This window comes from Lygodium microphyllum, chromosome 5 (assembly GCF_053477565.2).
Source record: "Lygodium microphyllum isolate KBCC chromosome 5, Lygodium_microphyllum_v1.1.10, whole genome shotgun sequence".
NCBI classification, from domain to species: domain Eukaryota; kingdom Viridiplantae; phylum Streptophyta; class Polypodiopsida; order Schizaeales; family Lygodiaceae; genus Lygodium; species Lygodium microphyllum.
In genome coordinates, this window is record NC_141139.1 from 174,777,245 (window position 1) to 174,804,523 (window position 27,279).

At 42.0% G+C, this 27,279-nt stretch overlaps 1 protein-coding gene across 8 annotated transcripts in view; it reads right to left on the reverse strand.

The window, feature by feature from the left end:
- The window catches only part of LOC148036708 (molybdenum cofactor sulfurase-like), a 126,478-nt gene that overhangs the window by 65,454 nt on the left and 33,745 nt on the right, over positions 1 to 27,279 (reverse strand). For 4 of the 8 annotated variants that reach the window (XR_015690978.1, XM_087678771.1, XM_087678768.1 and 1 more), the window contains exons 11-19: positions 26,003 to 26,105; positions 25,143 to 25,187; positions 24,931 to 25,056; positions 24,695 to 24,772; positions 24,510 to 24,611; positions 23,984 to 24,077; positions 3,870 to 3,959; positions 3,655 to 3,722; positions 3,363 to 3,508 (exon numbers count right to left, since the gene is read on the reverse strand). Coding sequence is in view for 7 of the 8 variants with exons in the window: in XM_087678771.1 (XP_087534897.1) it covers positions 3,363 to 3,508; positions 3,655 to 3,722; positions 3,870 to 3,959; positions 23,984 to 24,077; positions 24,510 to 24,611; positions 24,695 to 24,772; positions 24,931 to 25,056; positions 25,143 to 25,187; positions 26,003 to 26,105 (852 nt within the window). In the remaining variant the exon portion in view is untranslated. The remainder of the gene's footprint in view (positions 1 to 3,362; positions 3,509 to 3,654; positions 3,723 to 3,869; positions 3,960 to 23,983; positions 24,078 to 24,509; positions 24,612 to 24,694; positions 24,773 to 24,930; positions 25,057 to 25,142; positions 25,188 to 26,002; positions 26,106 to 27,279) is intronic. The other 4 variants (XM_087678769.1, XM_087678770.1, XM_087678773.1 and 1 more) reach the window with 4 other exon arrangements.

The following is a 27,279-nucleotide window of genomic DNA, read 5'->3' on the forward strand; positions in this document are numbered from 1 at the left end:
ATGTCTCAAGTTCTATTTGTACGTAACCAGATCCACGTGTCTTGCCTCTATATCTCTATGTATCACTTGGATTTTATCTTGAAGCTCTTCTCTAAATAGAATTTCCATACCTCTTGATCCCCTCGTCCCTCAAGGCCTCCTAGGCTAAGGGCGATATGTGCTTTAGTCTTTCCCATGTATATCCACATACATCAGGTAGACGACTGTCTTTACACTAGTGTCTCTCAGTATACATAGCAATGTCTATCCCTTTAAAAGTATCCTCAAAATAACTTGCATTTGTCTTAAAAGAGCCATTGCAATTCCATAGTGTGAACTTAAAGGTCTCATAGGCCGTGTGTTGAGATATTAGTAATCACACCTAATGTAACCTCTTTGTGTGAGGCAATTTGGGATGAAGACATGCAGGCTGCAGAAATCCCATATGCACAGAAAGGGAAAACTGTACCCATCCAACAACTATAAAGCATTGTACTTGACTACCACTTTGGATAGATGAATGAATACATGATGATGCTTTTCTTTATCAGTTGGTGTCAGTCTTGTACTTGTCAGTCCTATACAAGATTGTGTTTATAAGTCCAAGCTTCCATCTTGGAACCTAATTCACTTATGTAACAGTTGTGGTCTTCAGTCAATGTCATCATGAGTTTAGTCTATGCTTACAAACCACCATAGCCATGCTCTAGATTCCGCGTATTTTAACATGGTATCAGAGCTCAGCTAAGCATGGCCCAACTCTCCTTTCACTCCTCTCAACTCCTTTCCATCTCTGCTCAGCTCAGTTTGAGTACTAGACCCTATCTCCAACTTTATTTGCATTCCTACCTTCAATGAAGCTTCCATGGCAGCCATAGCCAGCAACACCCTGTTAGCTTGAAGCTTTCATATCTCTCTCCACAGGCTAAATCTCTCTAAACTTCCTTCTGGAAAAGTGTTTTTCTACTTCCAGAGCTCCTCCTTTGCGCCTCAATCGTTGAGATTGAGCAACTATAGCTTCAGCATTGCCTCTTTTCAGAGTCGCTGCCATAACTGTGTCTGTGAACAGCACCTACCTACCTCTATTGGAGCAGCCATATCTCATCAACCAGACCATATCTCTTCAAGCTTTCTTCTTGAAAGTTGTTCTTCAGGTCAAGGCGCAACTTCTTGTCACAAAAATCAAGAAGATTGATGCACACCATGCCCGGCATTTGCATTTTCCCAAATCTGGGCGCAGTTTTAACAACGACCATTTTGAAAGCTTAGATCTCTCAACTCGGGCAAAACGAGTACAAACCCTCTTAGGGGGAGTTAGACCCATTAGTGAGGGTCCTCCATCTTAAAGGGTTTGAGCAGATTCAACCTATAGAGCTCGTGGGAGCTCATTTACCGCTGGTCCCTGTTTTGACAGGACACCCATAGCCACTTACCTTCAAGCTCATTTTTCCTTCTTACCTTCAAGCTCATTTTTCCTTCATTTTCTCTCTCCTGCCACTAAAACCAAGCCAAGGTCACTCTAATCTGAAGTTTTCAGCAAGTATTCAACCATCAAATCAGCAATGAAGGGAAGCTATGAAGAGTTTTTGAAGATCATCAAGTCAAACTCAAGCAACAAACATCAAATTTCAAACTAGTATCTTTTGATACTTCACTACCCTTGCTTGTGTCTTTTGACACATACTAAAATCAACTCATTGCCGGTTATTCTCAGTCATTTGAAGCTGATTTCCATCATGGGAATAACCAAAACCAAGTCTTTTAAGAAGATACTTCTCATGAAGAATAACATTACTCTTGTTGCTCAATTCAACTACATGGAAGACTTCTTTATTCCGCTTGTAGGGATGGATGGATTTACTTGTTTTGAAGAGCAATCGATGAATTTATTTGAAGATTTGAAGACATTTCTGCTGCCTCAAAGACAATGATACCTTTGCTTGAGGGGGACATGGATATAAAGACTGATGCAACTATTGCAAGCAAAGTCAATGAAGAAGTAGATCAAGAGGACCAAAAGAACAAGAATAAGAAGAAGAAGCAGAAAAACCATGAAGACTTTGAAGTGGCAAACAAAGTGAAGTACAAGTACAGGAAGCTAGAAAAGAAGAACTGCAATGAATCGAAGATCTATGTCAAAAGAAATGCTAAAAACCGCAAGGGCCTCACGGTCCTTGATCCTATTTTTTACTGACTTTTTTAGCCTTGTAATGTCTAGCTCAAATGTCATTATCATAAGCTTGTAAAACTCCTCATGTAGCCTTGTACTACAGCCTCTGTAAGGCCCTTGCTACAGCCTCTGGATGTCCATCATGTTTGTGGTACCCACACTTAGCCTTTTCAGCGACAGTCTCTGGTGGTTTGCCATGTTTATGGTGTGCCCACACTTTGCAAGTGTTACTTTCACTAAAGCCTCTACACACTGTACTTTCTAGTTGTGATTGAGAAGGGGTGTTGAGATATTAGCAATCACACCTAATGTAGTCTCTTTGTATGAGACAGTTTGGGATGAAGACACGCAGGCTGCAGGAATCCCATATGCACAGAAAGGAAAAACTGTATCCATCCAACAACTATAAAGCATTGTACTTGACTACCACTTTTGATAGATAAATGAATACATGATAATGCTTTTCTTTATCAGTTAGTGTCAATCTTGTACTTGTTAGTCCTACACAAGATTATGTTTATGAGTCCAAGCTTCCATCTTGGAACCTAATTCACTTGTGTAACAGTTGTGGTCTTCAGTCAATGCCTTCATGAGTTTAGTCTATGCTTACAAACCACCATAGCCATGCTCTAGATCCCACATATTTTAACACCGTGCACCGTCAAGCTGTCCTTTTCTCTGTCATGATGACTCTTCCATCTCTGTAGACAGCCCATTTACTTGCTTTTCGTGCCTTTAGACAAGTGGCATGTTTTCCCTCCTATGGACTATCTGGGATGGAGCAAGGTTTTCGTTTAGATGGATCTTTTCTCCTTTGAGAGCAATCCTCTTGGAGAGGACGGCTCTCTTCTTTTAAAGTCTCCAAACTTTAGCATGAGAACTTTTGTTTTTGTGTCATCTTTCCCAACTCGCCAAGCCCAATGATGGGTACATCTATAGCCCCAATTTTGGTGGCAAGAGCTGTAGCATTTTCAATTGGTGAGCTTTTCTCATCTAGTCTAATCACTCTTATGTGGAGTGCGCATGCTCGTCTTTTTGCCTCTTCTTCCAAGGTGGCATTCATAACTTCCACTTGGTTGCTGTGCATTCTTTTGTTCTTTTTGCCATATCTATAACTTCCTAGGTGGCATTCATAACTTCCAAGGTGGCATTCACAAAGAGAGAGAGAGAGAGAGAGAGAGAGAGAGAGAGAGAGAGAACCAAAGGAACCTACCTTCCCCCACACAATCCGAATCCTGCATCAATCACACATCTTTCCTCAAGAGGAATAATCAATTTCCTTTCCATGTTGGCAGAGATTACAAAAAGCTTATTTTCCGAGAGGTCGATATAAGTGTCTATCATGCACATCACTGGATGCTGGCCAAGAATTGAGAATATGTGTAAGTATGATAAATTAGTTGACCAACAAACAGTGCAATAATAGAACATCAATAGGAAATGATGACTAATGTGCAAGTATATTATAGTTAGGATCAATATGAAAGCAGAAAGTGAAGCATCACCTTTTTCTGTGTCAGTGGATCGCCTGCTGGTGTTATTAGAAGCCATTCACGGTCATATAGAAGGCCTGCTATCATGTACTATCTCAATAAATCTTTACCTTATGTCATATATTATAAACTAAGAACAGCCCTACAAGGAATACTTTCAAGTAACCTAGTCAGTGTCTTCAAAACTGTAAGGATACACAATATTCTGAGGGCCTTATTTACCATACCACAATCACCAAGAGGCCAAGAATCAACATTGAATCCACCACAAGACTTGATTGGATAGACCGTAATTGACTCCAATATTATTCTTTGATCTGCAATTGTCACGTGTATGTCAGCCGAACACAGTAACATTCAAGAAAAACACAACTAACTGATTGCAATACTGCATCTGGAAAGAGAATAAAAGCAGCAAAAATGTGTGTATTATCCATCAAAATTACATAAAGCATCAAGTATTAACGATAACGCCAAGTAATATTTCAAGTGGGGCTATCACTTTTTCCTTTTCTGTGGAACTGGCCTTCAGTCGACCAATGGGCAGTAGACACCTAAAATTGCAAACATAAATAATAAAACTAAGACTCGGTACACAGCTTACTCATAGACATGGAGCTAGAGAGTTCCCATAATTGATCAATGACACCTGTTTGTGCTGAGGTAAGACGCCCCTTGCAAGTGTATCTTTAGATTAGTAAGAGTTGTCCAATCAGGAGCAAATTGCTCTCCTCCACAGCAATTGTACAAGGTGCTTGTACAGGAGTCCTGACTCCCTGAAATGCTAGGAGGAGACTGATAGAAAACCAATTATCAGAGTGGGTAAGTCAAGGACAAAGATGGCCAGCAGCTTGTGGTCTTTGTCCAGCAGCCAGGTGAGCAAAAGACCAGCTTAGGAATCTGGCCCTGCCTGTTCTATGAGAGGTTGAAGGGGCACCTTCCAATTAAAATATGAGGCAGTTCTTGTGCAAGTGATAGAAGGCATGAGAATGGTGGTGGCTTGTAGTCAAGTGATTGATGGTGCTATCCCAAAGGAGTGGCTTGCCCCCCCTCACTACTTATAAGAGTGCCTTCTAGAATTGCATATGGAGCAATTAGCAATGAGAAAGGCCTCCCTGAGGTCACTGCACATGACAGGCTCACAGTCAGTAGTGGGGACAATGAAGCACTGTCTCTGGAAGTGTAGGGACCGATTAGGCACGGAGATCGAGACAAAGACTGTCGCTGCACACAGTGAGAGACAGAGAGAGTGAGTAAGAGCAGAGTAGAGAGTGAGCACGTATGTAGGTAGAGAGAGAGAGAGTAAGAGCAGAGTAGAGAGTGAGCACGTATGTAGGTACAATGACGAGTGTGTACCTTTAGGTTTTAGATAGATATATATGTGTAAGTACAAGTGCTAAGGGTGTGTTCACACCCGGGCACATTTAAAAGGCACGAGCCCTTTATTCCCAACAACCTCCCACCTAAAGGCAATGTGCCTAAAGAGGAGAAAAGATTCAGCTAAGTCTAGGTATATACAAAGCTGAAATACATATATCTATCCAACTCCCATCATCTATCGGCAATGAGCAAACCGCTCTGTTGGAAGACCCTTCGTAAGAAGGTCTGCAGGGTTATCATCTGTATGCACTTTGACAAGCTCAATACTCTTGCTGTCAAATACATCTCTAATGAAGTGGTACTTCACCTGTATGTGCTTTGTCTTAGCATGAAAGACAAGATTCCATGCTAGCATGATAGCACTCTGACTATCACAATGGAGAACAGGTAACTCTGTGATGCCAAGCTCTCCCACCAGACGTGAAAGCCATAAAGCCTCCTTGCATGCCTCAGTGGCAACCACATACTCTACCTCTATAGTAGACAATGCAACACACTTTTGTAGCCTAGAGATCCAAGAGACTACTCCTCGTATGAAAGTAAACACATACCCAGAAGTGGACTTTCTGCAATCCACATTACCAGCATAGTTTGCATCCGTAAAGCCAATGACAAATGCCTTCTGCTTTCCAAAGCAAATGCACAACTCCTTTGTGCCTTTGAGGTATTTCATAATACCTTTCACTACATCCCAATGCTTCTTGCCAGGGGTTGCCATGTACCTGCTAACCACTCCCACTACAAAGGCAATGTCAGGACGTGTAGCAATCATAGCATGCATCAAACTGCCAACAGCTGAAGCATATGGTATCTTGGCCATTTCAGCCTTCTCATCGTCAGATGTAGGGCTGTCCTCTGCGCTGAGTTTCACATATGGAGGCAATGGAACCCCGATTGTTTTCCCCCCTCCATATTGAAACGTTGCAAAATCTTGGAGACATACTCCGGCTGAGATAGATAGAGTAAGCCTTTTCGATCTATCTCTGAGTATTCGCATGCCAAGAATGTGATTTGCATCACCAAGATCCTTCATGTCAAAGCTGCCATGAAGACTTTTCTTCAATGAATCCAAGGCATGAGTATCCCTGCCAACAATCAGCATGTCATCAACATATAAAACTAAGATAATTAGACTGCCATCTGCTGCCTTCTTGGTGTACAAGCAGTGATCCACTTGACTTCTATGAAAGCCTTGGGACTGCATGAATGTATCAAACTTATGATACCATTCTCTTGGTGCTTGTTTCAGCCCATACAAACTCCTTTTGAGTTTACATACCATTTTTTCCTTCCCTTGTTCAACAAACCCTTCAGACTGCTGCATATATATGTCTTCATGAAGATCACCATGTAAAAACGCAGTCTTTACATCCATCTATATGAGCTCCATATCCTCAACTGCAACCAAGCCCAAGATGGTTCTCAATATAGTCATCTTGACTACAAGAGAGAAAATCTCATCAAAGTCAATTTCATGCTCATGCTTGTATCCCTTTGCAACCAATCTTGCTTTGTACTTCGGTGAGGAACCAAAAGTGACCTTCATCTTGTAAACCCATTTGCATGGAAGGGTTTTCTGCCCTTTAGGTAACTGCACCAAGTCCCAAGTACCATTTTTTTTCAAGAGATTCCATCTCTGACAACATGGCTTTATACCATTTCTTGCTGTCATGTCTGTCCATTGCTTCTGGAAGCAAGACGGTTCACCACAATCTGTCAACATGACATAATTAGCCACATTAATTGCACCAAGAACAAACCTGTCAGGTTGTCTAGTAGCCCTAGACGATCTCCTAACCCAATGGTCATTGTTTGCTGGTTGTTCCTGCAAATTTCCATTTTCAGCATGCTATCTTGGCATTTCACCCTGCAAATCGGTGTTAATAGCTTGTTGTTCTGGCTATTCCTACACATGCAATGGCTCATTTTCATGGGCAATAGTTGGCTGATCATTTCCTGCATTTATAGATTCATTTACAGTAGGTATTTGCTGCTGTACAGCGGGCACATTTAGCTGTCCAAAAGGTATTTCTTCCCAGAATACAACCCTACGGACCTGCTCAGTCTTTTGGGGCTGTTTGTGCATGCGATCTTCCCGGAAGATAACGTCATTGCTGCGTACTACTTTCCTTTTCTCGGGATCCCACAATCTATACCCCATTTCACCCTCGTCACTATATCCTCGGAAAATGCATTTACAGGACTTTGGCTCAAGTTTGCTGTTTTTTTCTTTACGAATGTGCACAAAAGCCTCGCAACCAAACACTTTCAGGTGAGCATATGAAGGTGGCTTGCCCGACCATGCTTCTTGGGGAACACCCCTCCCCCCCCAAAGACCTATTTGGTGACCGAATAATCAAGTGAACGGCTATCATAACAACCTCTGTCCAAAAACCATGGGGTAATGCAGTATGAGACAGCATCGTATGGACCTTATCCTGTATGGTCCGATTCATACGCTCTGCAACTCCATTTTGGGACGGATTATGAGGGGCAATGAGCTCCCTTTTTATCCCTTTGCTGTCACAAAATGCCTAAAAGGCCTTGGACACATATTTCCCACCATTGTCAGAGCAAAGACACTTAAGTGTCTTATCTATCTGATTTTCAGCCAATGCCAAGAATTTTTTAAACTTGTCGAGCACTTCATCCTTGCTACGAATAGGGTAAACCCATACCTTCTGTGTAGCATCATTGACAAAGGTGACAAAATATTTCTTTCCCCCTAAAGATAATCCTGGCATTTGACATGCATCCGAATGTACTAACTCTAGAGAAGAAGATTTCAAAGAAAGAGACTTTTTGTGAGACGTCTGTGCATATTTGCCATAAATACAATGATCACAATGCTCAAAATCAGCATAACGAAGACAAGGCAGGTAACCCAAACGAGAAAGCACTTTCATTCCTGTTTGACTCATGTGTCCCAACCGGCCGTGCCACAAAGAAACGCTTGGCTGCTTGGCCACAATAACAACATGGTCACGCACACTAGATACATGAAGTGGATACAAAGTATCACTCTTGCAACCTCTGGCAATAACCCTAGATCCCTTACAGATCTTCCATTTTCCATCACCAAAGGTGGTATGAAAACCATCATCATCTAGCTGCCCTGTGCTAGTAAAGCTTTTATCGAGCTGAGATACATGCCATACATGTTGAAGTGTAAAGACAGAGCCATGCTGAAATTGTAATTGCACATTGCCAATACTTGCAATCTCACATGCATAGTTGTTCCCAAGATGGACAACACCATGTCGACCCCCTATATAGGTGTAAAACCATGTGAGATGAAAGGATCGAGGTGCAGCTGAGAGTTTAGTAGACAGTGTGAGAGTAAGAGAGATAGAGTGAAGCACGACACCCAATGCAATAAACTGAAAGAGTGTAACTAGAAAGTACAAAGTACAACCCTTAAACCTTAGGGTCGTAGGGGGTGTTCACACCCGACACACACTAAGTGTCCATAAGTATATAACCTAAGCACATAAGCACATACGACAATAAGACTGTAAGTCTGGGGGAAAAAACCTCTCCTACCGAGAGTAAAAAGTGCCCCAGTGTCCTACTGATCACCGACACTCCCATACGAGCGTAGGCGTAAGTGAGTCGTGAGTCAAATACCCAACAAACCACTCACGATGAGGGGTGACATTAAAGGAAGCACCTGAATCAAGAATCCAGGTATGCATGTCATCATTTGTATCTGCAAGTAAAGCATGTGCACTAAGGTGTGAAGAGACAAAGAGTACATCACTCCCACTATCACTGTCATGAGTGACTATATTTACCTCTTCAATTTTTACACTGCTCTTCTTAGGCTGACTGTCCTTCTTCTCTTCCTTGCTATCATCTGTCTTCTTGCCTTTTCCTTTCTCCTTCTTCCATTTGTAGCAGTCACGTTTAAAGTGACCCTTCTTGCCACAATGATGGCATTCAACATCTTTGCCACGTGATTTACTGTGTCCCTTGCCATCATATTTTCCCTTTTGTTGTGATCTGCCCCTAGTATGCAAAGCACTAGAAGAACTTACTAGATGCATTGTTCTGCCGATTCATCTCTTCCATAAGTAGAGCACTCTCTACATCAGCATACAAAAGGATTACATTAAAATTGTTAATAGCAATCCTGAATATATCCCAACTCTCTGGTAAAGTGCAAAGCAAGAAAGTAGCCTTAAATTCCTCATCAATCATGAACTTCAAGGCAACCAGCTGGCTGAAAATTGAGTTAAACTCACTCAAGTGAGTAGACATTTCTGTACCCTCTTTCATACGCAAATCCATAAGCTTTTTCAACCAATACACTTTGCTTGCAGCACTCTTTTGTGCATACAGTTCTTCCAATCTAGTCCATATAGCATATGCAGAATCCAAACCTTCAATGTTGAAGAGCAAGGCATCAGAAATCAATAGCTCTATGGTTGAGCGTGCAAGCTCATTTAACTCATCCCAATCGTCCTAATCCATGTCCGCGGGCTTTGCCCCTTTGGTTTTGATCGGCTTTGCCTACTTCTTTTGTAACAGGATATTGTAGCATTGCTTTTGCCAAACTGCAAAGTTATGTGCGCCTTCAAGTGAAAGGGAGCGACGGATCGAAGGTTGGACTCGAGAGCTATGGGGGGAAAGCAAGAGCAAGAAAGGGAGAGACTAGAAATGGGAACTCCAACAGTCACAATGTGTGACTAGGCCTTCCTTTATTCAAATTGTCACTAAAAGAATAAAGAATAAAGTGACGGTGATGGGCGCCCACCACCTGCAGTGTGCAGTGGCGGTGACTGTCAGTGTAGTAATACACAGGCGGCTAGGCAGAGGCACCCTTACTCCCAACAACCTCCCACTTAAAGGCGAATCTGCCCTAGTGAGGAGTGAAAAGAAAAAGAAAAAGACAGTAAAACATGTACACATGTACAACAGAATGAGGAAAGACGTCATCACATCCCACGCCTATCAACCTCCTGAGAAAGGCAAAGCGCTCTGTAGAGAGGCTTTTCGTGAGTAGATCTGCAGGATTCTGGTCAATCGAGATCTTGACAAGATCAACAGACTTGTCCTCAACAACCCCACGTATGAAGTGATACCTCACCTCAATGTGTTTCATCTTCGCATGGAAGACCGGATTCTTGGCTAACTGAATAGCACTCATAGAATCCGAATGCAGTGTAGAGATAGCATCAATACCAAGGTCAGCAACCAAACGACCCAACCAAATGGATTCCTTGCAAGCCTCAGTGGTTGCAATATGCTCGGCTTCTGTAGTAGAAAGGGCCGTGCATTTCTGCACCCTGGACATCCAAGAAACAGCACCTCTAGCATAGGTGAATATATAGCCGGAAGTGGACTTTCTACTATCTGCATGTCTTGCATAATCAGAGTCAGTGTACCCCACGACTCCTGTATCCTGGCTGCCATAGCATATGCACATATCTGTAGTGCCCTTCAGGTACTTCATGATACCCTTCACGGCATCCCAATGCTTCTTGCTAGGTGTAGCCATATAGCGTGCCACAACACCAACTGCGAAGGCAATATCTAGACGAGTGGCTATCATGGCATACATAAGACTACCCACTGCGGATGCATAGGGAATCTTGGCCATCTTGGCCCTCTACTCATCTATCTGCGGACAATCAGTCTGTGATACCTTCACATAAGAAGACAATGGTCAGCCAATAGGCTTTACGTCCTGCATATGGAAGCGCTCAAGGACTTTATGAATGTACTCCCTCTGTGACAAGTAGAGGAGTCCCTGATGCCTGTCGCGTCTAATACGCATACCAAGTATGTAAGCGGCATGTTCCAAATCTTTCATCTCAAAGCTTTTCTTGAGTTGAGCCTTAAGAGCATCTAGCTCATCATGAGCTTTCCCTGCTATCAGCATATCATCCACATAGAGTACCAAAATCAATAAAGAACCATCAAGGGCTTTCTTCATTTAAAGACACGGATCCATAGCACTCATGCTGTAGCTCTATGACTGCATAAAGGCATCAAACTTATGATACCACTCCCTAGGTGCCTATTTCAAACCATAAAGACTTTTCTTCAATTTGCACACTTGGTGCTCCCTGCCAAGTTCTGCAAAGCCCTTAGGCTGCTCCATATAAATCTCATCATGCAAGTCCCCATGTAAGAAATCCGTCTTGACATCTATCTGGTATAAATCCCAAGTCAAGCTGAGCAACCAAAGCCAAGACTAAGCGCAGGGTGGTCATTTTAACCACAGGAGAAAAGACCTCATCAAAGTCCACACCATGCTCCTGCTTAAAACCCTTTGCTACCAATCTAGCCTTGTATGCCGGCTTGGGGTGTCCAGGGGTACTTTTCAGCTTGTACACCCACTTGCATGGCAAAGCCTTCTTGCCCATAGGCAAGAAAACCAAATCCCAAGTCTCATTCTTATGCAAGAAGTCTATCTCAGACTGCATAGCCCTCTCCCAAGAGTCACTGTCACCCCTGCGCATAGCCTCATCATAAGTGAAAGGCTTACCTACATCGGTAACCAATACATAATGCATCGAGGGCTGAAATCTATCAGGTGAACGTCTGTCTCTAGCAGACCGTCTCACGGCAGGCTCTGCTGCCTATCCAACACCCTAACCATGAGCATCTGCTGCAGCTGTAGGCTGTCCAATTGGGTACGTGGGAGGTCTCAGCTCCTCCTGAAATATGACCCTGCGGATCTCAACAACTCTCTCAGGCTGCCTATGCATCTTGTCTTCATGGAAGACTACATCATGACTGCGGATGACTTTCCGCACCTGCGGATCCCAGAGACAGTAACCCATCTCGTCTGCATCCCCATAACCAAGGAAAATGCATTTGACACTCTTAGGATCCAGCTTACTTCTCTTGTCCCTGGGCACATGGCAAAATGCCTCACATCCAAAGACACGGAGATGCACATAAAAGAAAGGTTTTCCAGTCCATACCTCCTCTGCAACCTGGAAATCCAAACCACTAGAGAGTGATCTGTTTATGACATGCACAGCTGTACTAACTCCCTCAGCCCAAAAGCTCTGTGGTAGGCCTGCATGGCTAAGCATACTGCGTACACGCTCCTGAATGGTTCTATTCATCCGCTCAGCCAAACCATTCTGGAAGGGGTGTAGGGGACGGTCAACTGACGCTTAGTATCCCTCTCATCACATAACTGCTCAAAAGCACGTGAGACATACTCACCCCCATTATCTGTCTGTAGGAATTTTAGCCTAACTGGTTCTCAACCAATGCAAGCCATCTCTGAAACACAGTCAAGACATCGGATTTCAACTTAATGGGATAAGCCCAAACTTTTCGCGAAAAATCATCTATGAACGTAACAAAATACTTTGCATCACCCATAGACTGACAAGGCATGGGCCCACAGACATCCGAATGTACTAATGCCAAGGGCTCACTCATGCGTGGCCTAGCAAACTTCTTATGTGTAGACCTAGTCTGCCTACCATAAAGACAATGCTCACATGAATCATAACATGCATAATCAAGGGGCAGTAAGTACTGCAAACCAAAAAGCATTTTCATTCCCTTCAAAGACATATGGCCCAAACGGGCATACCAAAGAGATACATGTGGGATAGAACCCACAGACAAAACATGATCAAGGAAAGAAGCTGATACAATCAAGGGGTAGAGACTGCCAGTCTTGGCACCTCTCACAATCACAAGTCTGCCACAAGTGATCTTCCATACAGAGTCTCCAAAATATACATGATATCCTACATCATCAAGCTGTCCAGCTGACATAAAACTGCGTGTCAAAGCAGGTACATGACGTACATCTTGCATAACAAAACTGCTGTCAGAAGGAAACTACAGCCTAACATCACCAATGCCCACAATATCAAGAGAGTTGTCATCACCCAAGCGCACAGAACCCGAAACAGTACGGTATGAATGAAACCACTCTCGGCAAGGTGTCACATGAAAGGACGCACTTGAGTCTAAGAGCCAACACTGTGCATACATAGAGTGTATCTCTGTCATCTGCGAAGCACTAAAAGAAGCTGCTAGGATATAATCATCATCATCAACATTCTCAGGCTGCATAACATTGATCTCTTCAATTTTAACACTGGACTTTGCAGGTACTATGCTGTGATCAGAAGACTTATCCTGCACTTTGTCTTTTCCCTTATCTTTGCGCCTTTCATTGCGCAATTCATGGCATTGTGGCCTAATATGGCCCTTTTTCCCACAATGGTGACAAGTAACATCTGCATTCCTACCACGGGATTTGCTGCATAACTTCCCACGAGACTTAAACTGAGATTTCTAAGAATCCCGTCCACCGCCACTACCACTGCCATGCTTTCCATATCAATCATTCCTACCTTTAACTGTCATAGCATGAGACACACGAGAGGCATCCAAATTTTTACAGTTAACCTCTTCTTGCAGAAGAGCACTCTCAACATCAGATAATTTCAAGGTAGCAGTAGAGGCACATAATGCAGTGCGGAATACATCCCATGACTCATTAAGACTACCAAGGAAGAAAAGAGGAGTGACATCCTCTGCAAAAGTAATGTCCTGCGAAGTCAAGTTCTTGAGTATAGCATGGAACTAGCTCAAGTGAGCAGATATAGTCACATTCTCCTTCATGCACAGATCCATAAGTTGCTTCAGCCAATACATCTGACTCGCTGGACTTTTCTTGTCATAGAGATTTTTAATCTTTTCCCACAACTGCCATGCACTCTATTCTTCCTCAAAGGCATTATAGTGAACCTGTTCTGTGAGAGACAATACAATAGTGGACTTGCATAACTCATCAAGCTCAAGCCATTCCTCATTTGGCATAGTTACAGGCGGATGCCCGCTTAACCTCAAAGGTTTGATCTACGATTTCTGCACCAACACCTGCCAAATCTGGCTCTTCCAATAAGAGTAATTCGTACCATCAAGCTTAGTGATGTTGAAAATAGCATGTCAATGGACGAACTCGCCATAATGCAAGCTGGAAGACTGTAGACAATTCAAAACTGCTTGCTGTTTACTGCAGAAAATGACCAAAAATCACCAAAATCGAGGAAAATTTGCGAAGAAAGTGGAAGAACCAAAGCTGCTGCCCACCAAGTACTAGTGAAAGTACATCATTTCAGAGTGTTTCAGCATGAAAAATCCATGTCAGTCCATACGTATATGCTTGCTGTAATAAATTTCAGATTTCAATAAAAGAGAGCTAACAGTGCCAAAATCGGATCCCAAGGCAATCAGATATTGTCAAGACCAAAGCCGGCATCATGCGGGCATAGCATAAGCATATGACGGTCGATAAGCATGAATCCAACACCCAAGTATGTCATACAAACATCTGCCAGTGAGTAGGCACACTCCCCAGGCAACGGGGCAAAGTGTTCCTGCCACTACCAAAACTTGACACAAGTAGATGTCAGTTCACAAAGATACGGATCCAAAACTGAGACTTAGCTCATAAGCATATAGTGAACCAAGACATATGATGTATCATCCCAAAAGGTAAGAAGTTCCAAAGTCTCAAGTGTCTGTAACTGCTCAATAGCATGTAACGGCTCAATGCATAAAAGTACCACATGCTCAATGTCTGATAAGCATTCAAGAATGCTCCCACTAGCACAAAAGCCGTATGTACAAGCTCAAGAGCTCAAGCCAAGGCAAGACATAGTGCCAATGACATAAGTCCAAGACAATACATCAATAGTACATCCCGAACATATAGGCGGTAGAGCATCCGTATGTAGCATCCATAAGCATGTAAGACATCAAGTACATCCCAAGATACAACTTTGGCAAGCCAATAAATAGCTCAAGTAAGCTCCAAGAATCTAAGATCAAGCCAAGACCGAGCTCCAGTAGCAATAGGCTCCAAACAATATAACTAGCATGTAGTAATGGCATAGGCTAAGCATGTCAAGACCGGTCAGACATAAGCAACATACATGCCATAAGTACATCCAAGACGGAGCATCCAAATGCTTTGCAAAGCGAGCTCAAGCTCAACCAACGATCCCGAATCAAAACCAAGCTCTATGTCGAGCCCCAAGTGTCAATACATCACCATATATGTCCGAAACATAGCCCGAAAAGCATAGGCATAAGTATACATGAGTAAAATGACTTTACCCAACTGTGTACAGCAGTGATTTACTGTTCAAAACTGAGAATTTCAGCACCAAAATCAGCTCCAAATGGTAGCCAAACAATAGGCATACATTTCCCTAACATCCGGGCATCAAATGGGACCAACCGGGCATCAAATGACAATCCCAAACAAGCTGTAGCATCAAATGTCAGTGTAACACTGTCATAAACTGCCTATGGACTGTTATGACAGTCCCAAAACAGTATTAAATCAGTCCAAATGCTATGTCAACACATCAACCATCAAAAACAAGCATCAAAACATGTTCATATGCCCGAAATGGAGCCTTTCCAAGTGCCAATGGAGGGGGAGAGCTACTGTTGTGACTGTCAATGCTGAAGACACATATGGGAGGGCTGCGTGATTCCGCCAACTGTAAATGCTGATCCTGGGGCTGCAAAAAATGGTGGCCAAGCTTCGGAGGGGTTCGGTTAAAGCCAAGGAATGCCTCAAACAAGCTCCATCAAGTCTTGTTCAAAAACAAGTGAAATATAAAGCAAGGGAGCTTCAATGGTGGCTGCCCCAATCTTGTTTACAGCCTGTGAGACCTGAGAACTGAAGTAAACCCTAAAGAAAATGATCAAATACCTCTGATGTAATGTCCTAAAGGTGCCCAACAATGCCGCGAAGGTGCTCGGGAAGCCGGGGAGTGACAGGAGCTCGAAGGAGTCAGATATGGCTGCCGGGAAGGAGACCCAATGCAAGTAGGGAGTCGATGGGATGCTGAGAATGCCACGAACGAAGCTCAAGAGTCGGAAAGCAAAGCTCTGATACCAGTTGAAAGGGAGCGATGGATCGAAGGTTAAACTCGAGAGCTATGGCGAGAGAGCAAGAGCAAGAAAGGGAGAGACTAGAAATGGGAACTCCAACAGTCACAATGTGTGACCGGGCCTTCCTTTATTCAAACTATCACTAAAAGAATAAAGAATAAAGTGACGGTGACGAGCGCCCGCCACCTGCAGTGTGCAGTGGCGGTGATTGTCAATGTAGTAATACACGGGCGGCTAGGCAGAGGCGCCTTTACCCCCAACATCAAGCTCTTTATGTGCATCAGATTACTGCTGTCATTGCTGCCAGCCATGATTTTCAGCCCAAATGTGACCAAAAAACCAGCAAATGCAGGCCCAAACTGTCACCCAAGTGACCAAGGTACAAACAAGTACCAATCAGCAATAAATGACCACGCAAAAACACAGATTTCAGATCTGTAATTAAATTTTCAGAAGCACCATACGATGTGCTACAACATTATCCAACTGATCACAGCTATTCCAAGGGGATATGCATAACATTACATGAGGAATCCCGAAATTTCAGCTGCAATTTCTGTTGTACATTACCCACGGGCATAAAATTTGACACGAACGGTCAAAAGCCCCAAAATTTTGTGCTCAAAGCATCAAACACACATCTGCATTTCATCTGTCATGCATAGGACAGGCCAACTTTGCCAAAATAGAGCAATTTCAGCCAAAACCCCAAATTTTACCAAGTGTTGATGTCCAAATTGCGCGGAATTCAACCTGCATGTACATAAAATGCCCAAATGCTGCACAGATTTGGCCCAAACTGCAAAATCCCCAAATTTCACGGGTCCAATGTGCATCAATGTCAAGAAATTGGGTAAATTTCAGCCCAATTTGTGCATGTACATTAAAAGCCCCAAATGTCAGGGACAAAATGTCACAAATTCCTGCAATTTCTGAGACAAATATCATTGTTGCATCTTGCTCGCACCAAATCTGGACATATCCCCAAATTTTCCAAGTCCTTTTTCTGTCTTTCCAAAAGACGAGCTTTTGTGCTTTAGCCTCACGGAAGGCAAAACACTCCCTCTTATCATGTTGTTGGCTGTCGCACCAAATATAGTGCCTCTTAAAGCCTTCTCTCATGGGTCTTTGAGTTGATGATCATCCTTGTTCTTCAACTTTGATATCCAGCTTCTCTACTTTGGAACTAATTTCTGTAAGATTCAAATGAAGATCACGCATGCTTTTAATAAGTTCATCCACGACATCATTTTTAGAAGGAACAAAAGAAGAAAGACTTGGTTGATTAGACAAAGGAATAGGGGATTTTGAAGGTGGAACAAGCTCCATCAATGGAGTTGTTGAAGTTGGAGTAGAGCCCAATCTTAGTCGCATCTGCTCTCTTCGAGCAATCATGTTAACTGCATCAGTAACATCTGTCCATGCAGTCTTGACTCCTAATTCAGAGGTAGCATCTTTTAGGCGATTAGCAAGCTTTTCTTGCAGAATGGGATCTGCAACCTTAAGGAATAATTCAATCTTCTGACCTTCCATACTTTTTTGGTCTTTAGCATCAAGTTGTTCAAATTTACTTTCAAATTCATGGTATAGAGCTGTTGTAGGTAAACCTTTGTTGGGTTTTTCAATCCATTCAGTGAAACTTTTCTTTGTCATAAGGCCAGAGTCTTCTAAGAAGAATTCTTCGCGTACGGCTTTTTTGAATGCAGCCCAATCTGCATCTTGTTGGAAAAGACCATGGATTCTTTCTTGAAGACCATGCTCGGCTAGTCTAGTAAAATAACGACTCCATGCATGTTGCGGTACACCAAAGAAGAGCATTTTCTCAACATACAAATGAATGAAAACATAGACATTTTGACCATTAAATTGTTTTAATTCATGCCCAACTTCTTCTAGGGCCTTGATACCTGTGGAATCAATCTTCTCTTCTTCTTGCCTTTGTTGTTGTTGTTGTTGTAACATTTCGATTTGTTGTTGTTGAGTCTGCTGCAGTATGCGCACCAATCGTTGTAGAGTATCTCCTGAAGGATCCCCCATCTTGGAGTTCTCTTACACCGACCTTCACGTCCGGTTCACCAATGTCGTAGAGCGTAGGGTTGAAAGTCACCACAGGGGTTTGGCAATAGAATAATGTATGGACGTTCAAGAGCTTAGACTCCATAGATGGTAGGGATAAGAGAAGGGTTGAAGGTTTCAAGCCAAGTTCTTGAAGATAAGTGACAAGAGGGTGAAGGTAGATTCAAGGAGAGGAGTAGACAGAAGAGAAGGGGTTCGAAGAGATTGAAGATGTAGAATAATACTTCAAAAAAGAATTAGAAAATATAGAAGAATACCAACAGAGATTAAGCCTGTCAGTTTCTTTCAGCATTATGAGAAAATATAACTCTAATAGACAAAAACGTATATAAAATAATACCTTCCTCTATGCTGCTCAGATCGCTAATCTGATCCTTTCAATGGCTTCGAAAGGAAGTTAAATACCAGAACATTTGGCCAGAATCCTACCGGATCAGCTGCTGCCCGTCGCGTGCCTGATCCACGCCTACTCCAGTCGACTACTACTCCTGCTACCCACACATCACGTCTGTGGAGACGCCCGTCAGCTGGTCACCAATCCGCCACACTCTCCTCTCTAGAGCCTAGCCCTATCGCCTGTGACTAGTAGCACGATGCCTGCAGCTCACGCCTGTGACTCTCTTGCTCGCCTTTGAGCTGTCTTGTCACCACGCTGGTCTTCTGTCTTAGCCTGACGACCATCTACAACACCTTACGCTCTGATACCAGTTTGTAGGGACCGATTAGGCACAGAGATCGAGACAGACTGTCACTACACGCAATGAGAGATAGAGAGAGTGAGTGAGAGCAGAGTAAAGAGTGAGCACGTATGTAGGTACAATGACGAGTGTGTACCTTTAGGTTTTAGATAAATATATATGTGTAAGTACAAGTGCTAAGGGTGTGTTCACACCCGAGCACATTTAAAGGGCACGAGGCCTTTATTCCCAACAGGAAGTGCAAGCCAACTCAATTGGTTTGGAAAGGGGCTTGTAATCGATCCTAGGCAGCATTACTCGGGTCTTTTCTCAACAGTCGGCGAGCGAAGGATGGCACCCACAATCTTCATCAATTAGGCCACTGCTTGCAAGGCCTACCCTTTTGGTAGGTTTTGTGCTTCCATGTTTCACTAAGATCAATACAATCAACTGTACCAAGAAAAGGGGCACATAATGTCCAAAAGGCACCCACGTACAAAAGATAGTGACTTGGTGAACAGTTCCTTGGGTCACTGATACTATACTGATTTGTCTCCACGAGGAGCATCTCTTATGTCATTTTAGAGTTCAGACTTTGTCGAAACAAATGGTCTATAGGACTCTACCATAGATGGAACCTCACTGTCAATATTACTCAATGGTGTATTTGGAAGCCACACACAAACAGGCCAAAAATCATCAAGCTAACTCGAACTTAGTGACTCTTTTGGAGAGATGAACAAACAAAATCCATGGTGATCTAGAGAGAATGCAAATGAAACACAAGGCATCCCTAGGCAACTAGAACTCATACATAGTTTTTTGCTCATTCCCTTACTTACCTTGGATGTTATAGCACACACTATTCTATTCCGCAAACAGAATAAATGACGTAAAGAATATTAGAGCTAGAGTGCTCTTGCATAGTAGATGACACCAAATTAGCCCTCAAGGCGAGCACCCCCTTACATAATTTAAAGATGAGTCTTTATATGAACCACTTGTGACCTGCCCGTGTGATTAATGTAGCCATCACAGACCAGCACTCTTTTTGCTAATGATAACTCACATGCATGGCTCTTCAATGGACCAAATTCGCTCTAATTGATATGTCCTCAATTGCTCTCACCAACCTTGACCAACAAGGTTTGAATCTATCTCAATTATACTCAAACCAATATGTCTTCAAGCATGCATGGCTGCAAATCACTCAAACTTTGACCAACATCATGTTTAAAAATGCGTTCATGGTCTCTCACTACTACACACTGCAATCGATGAGAAATTTGCATGAATCTTGGTCCCAAACCAATCCAATGTTGGCCAACATTATATTTAAAAATGCATCCACAGTCTCTCACTCCAATATTGACCAACATCACATTTAAAAATGCATCCATGGTCTCTCATTGTTGTCACATTGCAATCAATGAGGAATTCACATAAATCGTAGTCCCAAATCAATCCAATCTTAAGCTTTGCCCCTAACCAATGCACCTTCAATCCACTATCAAGTAAACATGTCATCCATAAACCCTAATCTATAACATGCCTTTTCCCTAAGATTGGATATGGAATCTAATCTAATGCTTCCAATGATTGGAAATCAAACCTGCATGTGTAGAAAAAAAATTGGGCTTATTGTTTTCCCTGAATCTTCAAAAATTTGGCTACCTAAAACAAGGGAAAATTGGGGGTTTCGTTTGGAATGTCTTCAATATGAGATTCCACACCCAAAATAACTGATTTATTACAAACCCTAGCCATTAATTGACTATAAACAATAAACCCTTATACTAATCTGCCCGAGAGAGAGAGAGAGAGAGAGAGAGGAGCTTGCACAGCCCAAGAGAAAGAAAGCAGAAGAAAGAGATTAATTCCAAGTTGTCTAGCACCTTGGGATCACTGTAAAACACTCTCCTCTTGTTGTTTATTGTGAAATACCAACAAGCATGCATCTCCTCTTGCTACTACAGCTCTTCAAATACAAGAATAGAAGAGAGAGAGAGAGCGCTCACAAAATAGCGAAAATCAAGTTTTTAAATGAAGAATCAGCTGCCCCTTAATCAAATCATGTTTTTAACTAAGGGCCAATTAATGACTTGATCACTAATCATAAGTAAGCTGCTAACTGGACCATTGGACCAAAGTTAAGCTTAGGGCTTCCTTAATAAGTTAAGTTCCCTAAGTGAAATACTTGCTAAGTGAAACTTTCAATGTAACCCAATGCTAAGGTGCAAACTTTTCAGTTTCATGGAAGTTTCACATTGCACCTTATTCCTTTTGCCCTATCCCTGTACCCATAGTCTGTATGCTTGTCCACCACATGACCTAGTGTCAAATCTTTCACTTCTAGTGCAATGGTTACTGTGCCAAGAGCTAAGGATACCAACATTAGAACTCCTTCCTTTATTTGGGGAAAACAAATTTTCATGCTAGCTCAAGCGGAGAACTCAAATTGATCAGAATTTTGCTACCAGCACAATACTCACATTCTCTCTCAATAGAATTGCAAACTATACAAAGCCCCTGACACACTAGTTTTTTTACTACTTCACATTAGTATGGGGGAAACCCCCAATGGGATGAAAACTCACCATGAAGTACAAGCACAAAACTACAAACATAATCATCTACTGGCTGAGATAAGATCATGTGTCATAAGAACGACAAAAGGATTTGAGACTGTCAGGTTATGTGCTTGTATGTAACCAGTTCCTTAAAAAACGTTCCCCAAACATTTATAGGAATAAAATACAGATGCCTTACAAGCAAAGTGAGGATAGTGTTGTTTTGAGGTAAGGCTTCCTGCTCCTCTTTCAAACTTTCTTTCATTTCAGCTTCCAATTCCTTCCGCATTGCCAAGAGCAATGACCACTTCGTTTGCACTCGTAGCATCCACTGGAGAACAGTGCAAAAGGAACTCATGTGAAAGGGGCATGGAAGTTTAAATTGAATATAAGTGAAAGAAGGAACTGGGGTGCTCATGACAGACAAACTCTGATATCCCTACCCTGGGTAACGTCCCTGTTTTGGAACAATCAACTACCCTGCATAGAAGTGTCACCAAGGAGTGCACATGCAGATTGAAATGAACTGGCACATGCTTTGAAGTGCACTGAAACAACACACATGAATTCTGTAGCTGGATAAAAGCAAAGATCCCAAGGCATTAGATGAGTAAAGAAACCATGGCCCCAAAAACCAGCTTTATTGACCAGCTAATAAAATACCTCTATGGTACAGTATTTAGCATAACAGAATCCTCTGTGGCAAAGACAAAGCTCCAGATTGCATTTTCCCTATTGCTTCCTCACCCCAAGGCCCTTGACATAATATGCCACCCTACGCAATACTGTTGATAAGGAGCATAGTTGTGCAGATTCAGTAAAAAGCTCCAGGGTGAGGGTATTGAGCCTATCCGAGCCTCTAGCTTTGTCATCATTTCAACTTTCATGTAGACACAAATTTTGAGTGATTTTTTTCTATGCTATACATAGCAGGCTTCTGCTTTCCAATCCACTTAAAGGGGCTAAACTGTATTTAGTGCTTGCAGAGATATAATATTCCATACTCTGCTGTGAAAGGTCTGTTATGCCTCTCAATTATTACATCATAGTGATAGTCCACTTGAGGCCTGACTGTACACACTATTTGACAGAAAAGCAGAATGCATTTAGTAATGGCAAGAAGAGTTGCAAAATCTGGTACTGAGATTGCGTTGGTAGAACATGAACCCAAAGTTAACATTTATTTTCTGGCATATCTCTGGTGTAAGAACCCTATAGCCATAATTGCTCCAGGAGAACTTTCAAGGTGCTAGCAGATGAAGCAAAAACTGTTGGGGGAGAATCCATCTTGGGCAGAAACGTTTTTGTAGGCTATATTCCATTAAGTGGGATATGCATCATAACTAGTGGATAGAATAAATTGATAAAATTAGCTAGTGCCCTTGGTGGATTTGAGTAGGCTCAAGGTACCATGCTTTTTGTTCCATGGTCATACAATCTTGTGCGTGCGTGTGTGTGTGTGTGTGTGTGTGTGTGTGTGTGTGTGTGTGTGTGATGCTTATTGTAAATCTGAAAGTTTTGATACTGTGTGCAAAAGTTTTATTTAGGCATGCTAACTAAAATAGCTGTTACATCCTCTTTTGCAATGATGGGTACTCCCAACCCCCATCCTCTTTCTTGAGGTCCCCAAGATGGGTGTCATACCCATATGAGGGTCACAATGGATCCCTTCAGCTTAGAAATGCCACTCAATAAGGCTCTTTCCAATTACATGAAAAGGTCAGACTAAATAATTTGTCAACCTAGATAAAAGTAATTTTCGACTTTCTAGCGAGACATACATCACAATTAACCTGGTTAACTCAGTAGTACAATGTCACCCTTCATAGCACATAAACACAGGCTCCTCAAGATCCCTCAGATGATAACAGCTGTCGCAAACAGCTGACTGCCGTAACAAAGAAGTATTGTTCTAGGGTAAGTACTGATGTGCTACCTGCCTGTTCACTTGCAAAATTCAATATATCAAAGCAATGACAGCAAGGCAAAACAGCTATCTGTCATTCTGATCCAAGTGTAGGTAATGATACCCATCCAGTAGAAATGATACACTACCGACCTGTGCAAAACTGAAAGCTAACAGCCCTACATGTACATGGCAATGCCTTGGCAAATAAATTGATTCACTAGAGTGTGCTAGAACTGAAGTTAACAGGTAGTGCTTATGTGTATAACACATGCAAGATAGTACAACTGATAAGGACTCCAGGAGTGCACAGCTTAGGGTGGTTAAGTGAACTCATTTAAGGAATATAACTTTGACAGATCAAAACAGCTCTTAAAGATATAATTGATGGAGAAAAATAATAGCTTCTGACAAATTCAAGATGCTATCATCACTGCCTAATCTAGGTGCAATGACTTAGATTTTATTTACTTGTAGGGTTATATTTCTTGCTTATGCTTTGTCTGCATTTTTGCTAAAATCTGTCTGCAGTCATACTGAACTGTGTTTGATGCTTGGAATGATTCATTCAATGATTCTTTGCAGCCAAATCAGTCTGCACTGTCATAATGAACTTTGTGTTTGCTGTTTGAAACAATTAAGTTGTGCTGTTTAGAAAAGACTCGTGCCTATTTCCAGCATTAGTTATTATGAAATAATTTTCCTAAAAGCCCCGAGCATAGACTATCCTACTTTCAAAACAAAAGCTCTATTCATTTGCCTCAGGAAGTAGTTACACACCATACAACAAAGTGATTACCATGGGAAAGGAGAAAGAACAACATAAAGCACACCTTCATGGCCTTTGTTACTTCCTTGCCTTGAGTGAGAATAAGAATGCAAGATAGGATCATCCACAAAATACTTCAATAGAAAGTCGAGTAAAGCCTGATGAACATATAAAGGGAAGGTTAGGTTTAGCCGTAGCATAATTTTAGGGGGAGAGATCGAGAGAGTTGTATTAACATCTACAAAAGGCCAAATCAGCCTATGATACAAAAGTAGATACATCTGAAGTTCAGAAAACTGTCAAATGCACGCACGTGTGCACACATACACAACCGCATGCATGTGCATGTGTATGTGTGTGTGCACGTACACAACCACATGCATATGCACATCTGTGTGCAAGCATGTGTACTACATAGATGCACATAAGAGAGCATCTTTCTGCTAGAGGTAAGGTGTATGAGCCTTGGCACATGAATTTCTTTGCAGCATGGAAGGAACAGCCTTCACACGTGTGTGGACAAGTATGCATGAAAACCTTGTTAACATTCATCCTCTTTTGGACTGTTCAAAAAGAATAAGTGAACATACCAGTGATTCCTCTAAGACAGACATGTAGCCAAATGAAACTCGGATTGCTCCAGTTGGCTTGCCACCAATAATGTCATGGTCATCCCAACACACATGGCCAGCCTAGATGGCAGTATTGAGAACAGGTGAAGCTAGAAGCAAGTACCATGAAGCTTAAGAACTAATTGTAAGAGCATGCCACATACCTCGTGGTTGGCTTGTATCTCTGTCTCTGACAATCCTACATACTTTGAGCAAGCCCCAGGATTACAGAAGCAGCCAGTCTGCAGTGGTTGCAGGAAATAATATGGAAACACCAATGTTGTCACTAAATGATGTTTATGAACTCAGTAGATTCATAAGATGCCAATGAAAGTTCCTAGCTAGAAAATCTAACCAAGTTGACATGTCAACATACTGTCATTAGCATCTTATCACTTACCCTGAGATGAATTCCATTTAGTGATGCTAGTTTCTCTACTTCTTTGTAGCCAATCCAGGTTCCATCAGAGCGTTTCAAATTGAATGTCACAACTGCACCTTGCTTGCAATCTTGTCCCCAATAATCCTGCAAAAGAGTTATCTTTGTTAAGAGAAGCCAAACTATTCACTAAAGATCATCTGTATCAATGACGCTGTTGATAACAAACTAACCTTGCCAAGAAGTGAACTGGAGGGAGAGAAAGAGGAGAGAGAAGACTGCAGAAGAGAGAGAAAGAGAGTGACAAGAAGTGAGAAAGACAAGAATTACGAAAAAAAAAAAAAGACAGAAAGACAGGAAAGAAGAAAAGAGATGGCTGGAAGCCATGAAAGGACAGGATGAGATAGAGAGAGAAGGACAAAGTTGTATTATTGTGTGAAAAAAACTGATTACCTGTACATGTGTCCTTTGCCCTTTTATATACCCCTAATTCAGTTCTTTACAAGGCTCAACACATATCCATAAGAACATATTGCGGTTTGTTTCATTGATGAACACAATACAAATGCATTAAGGGTTTCTTTGGTGCATGAGTCACGACATACATGCATTCAACAACTCACCAACTTTGCCATTGCATAAAGCTAAACATTCCTTTGTGCAAAAAATGTGGAAACCAGCAGAAGCCTAATTTTGTGCGACACCATTGCTAGGTAGTGTGTCATGTCTCATCCACTACTAAAAAGGAAGCAACAGTTCAGTTCCCTCCATGAGCTAACTCTTGTTGCTTGCATTTGTGTCAGTTATGGGGCTGTCTCAGAGCTGAATATGCCACTGCATGTCAGGTTAGAAGCCATCAAACTTAGCAGCAGCAAATGTTTCCTCCTTTTGCTTTAACAATGCCAATGGTTGATATTTTAGTCTCAATGAGACACCTTTAACTATTCTAGCACACATTCCTTCTTTGTATTAAATGGAATCACCTAGACCATATGCTGTCTTTTTTTTTTGGTTAACACATGCTTATATAAGCCACTTGCATAGACTTCTTTAAATCAAACTCCTGCCAAGTTAGACTTAACAAACAATTTACCTGTGAATCATGTCTTCCATACAATATGCAAACGTTTTTCCCATTTTTATGTCTTAGTTCTGCTAACTTTGAGGCTGTAAACTTGGCCAAGCATCCAACATGCCTGTCATAGATTGAGCAGATTGAATCATCCAATTGGATTATGGCATTTGCTCATGACTCATCAGATAGTATAGAACACAAATAAAGAGGATAAAACAACTGCTGAAATATCAAACATGCATAATGTACGTTGGAAAAAGAACATGAAAGCTTGATGTTTATATCCTTATATATATACATTCATATTTGTCAATAATGTAAGAAATGTCAAAAATAATAAGAGTTGCTACATATCCCTTCAAAGCTAAGAACCGTTGACCCATGTGTTGTTTCCCTACAAGTGCTTTACTGCCCCAATTCAATTTCTCAATACCTCTAAGCCAGTTCTTGTAACCTTTATTCAAAGCCAGTTCATCTCTTCCAGCCACTAGACCACTCACGTGGTCACACGGAAAACGCACGGGAGTTCGTGAAAGTTGCTCGCTGCAGGGACGCTTTGTGAGATGGGAGCAAAGAATGTTGAAGAGTACTCAACGCAAGATAATTACCCAGAAGAAGAAGTTAAGATAAAAGGCGTATGTGAAAACATACTCGTTGATTAAAGATATGGTCAAGATACATGTTCAAAAGACTCTTGATCAAGGGGAGTTAAAGGATAGGATCAAAAGACATATAAAGAGCTTGAGATGAATCTTGTGATGACAAATTGTTCATTGATATGATGCCGCTCACCGGAATGATTTCCTCCTCTTCCCTATGAATTCTCTCTCAACTTCTGTCGTCAACAAGAGACAAGTAGCAAAGACAATGAGACAATTGTAGAGAAATTTGCCATCTCTCTTTAAAGCAAGCAAATGATCGTCGAGGTCGTAATCTCGATCTGAGAGAGAGAAGAAATGAAGGTGGAATGTGAGGACATGATGGAGAGATCTTCAAGGAGGGCAAAGAGCTCAAAGCTCATACTCAATAGCCACTCCCATAGAACTTGATGGAGAGATCTTCGAGGAGAGTGAGGAGCTCAAAGCTCTTACAGCCACCCCCATGTGAGGACTTGATGGAGAGATCTTCAAGGAGGGCAAGGAGCTCAAAGCTCTTACTCAATAGCCACCCCCATGTGAGGACTTGATGAAGAGATCTTCGAGGAGGGCAAAGCAATGCTCTTCTAGTGCCTCCCTTTTATAGTTTTTCTCTTCTACTCTCACGTTGGGTTTTTTGCTTTTGGCCTCTCAAAAAAA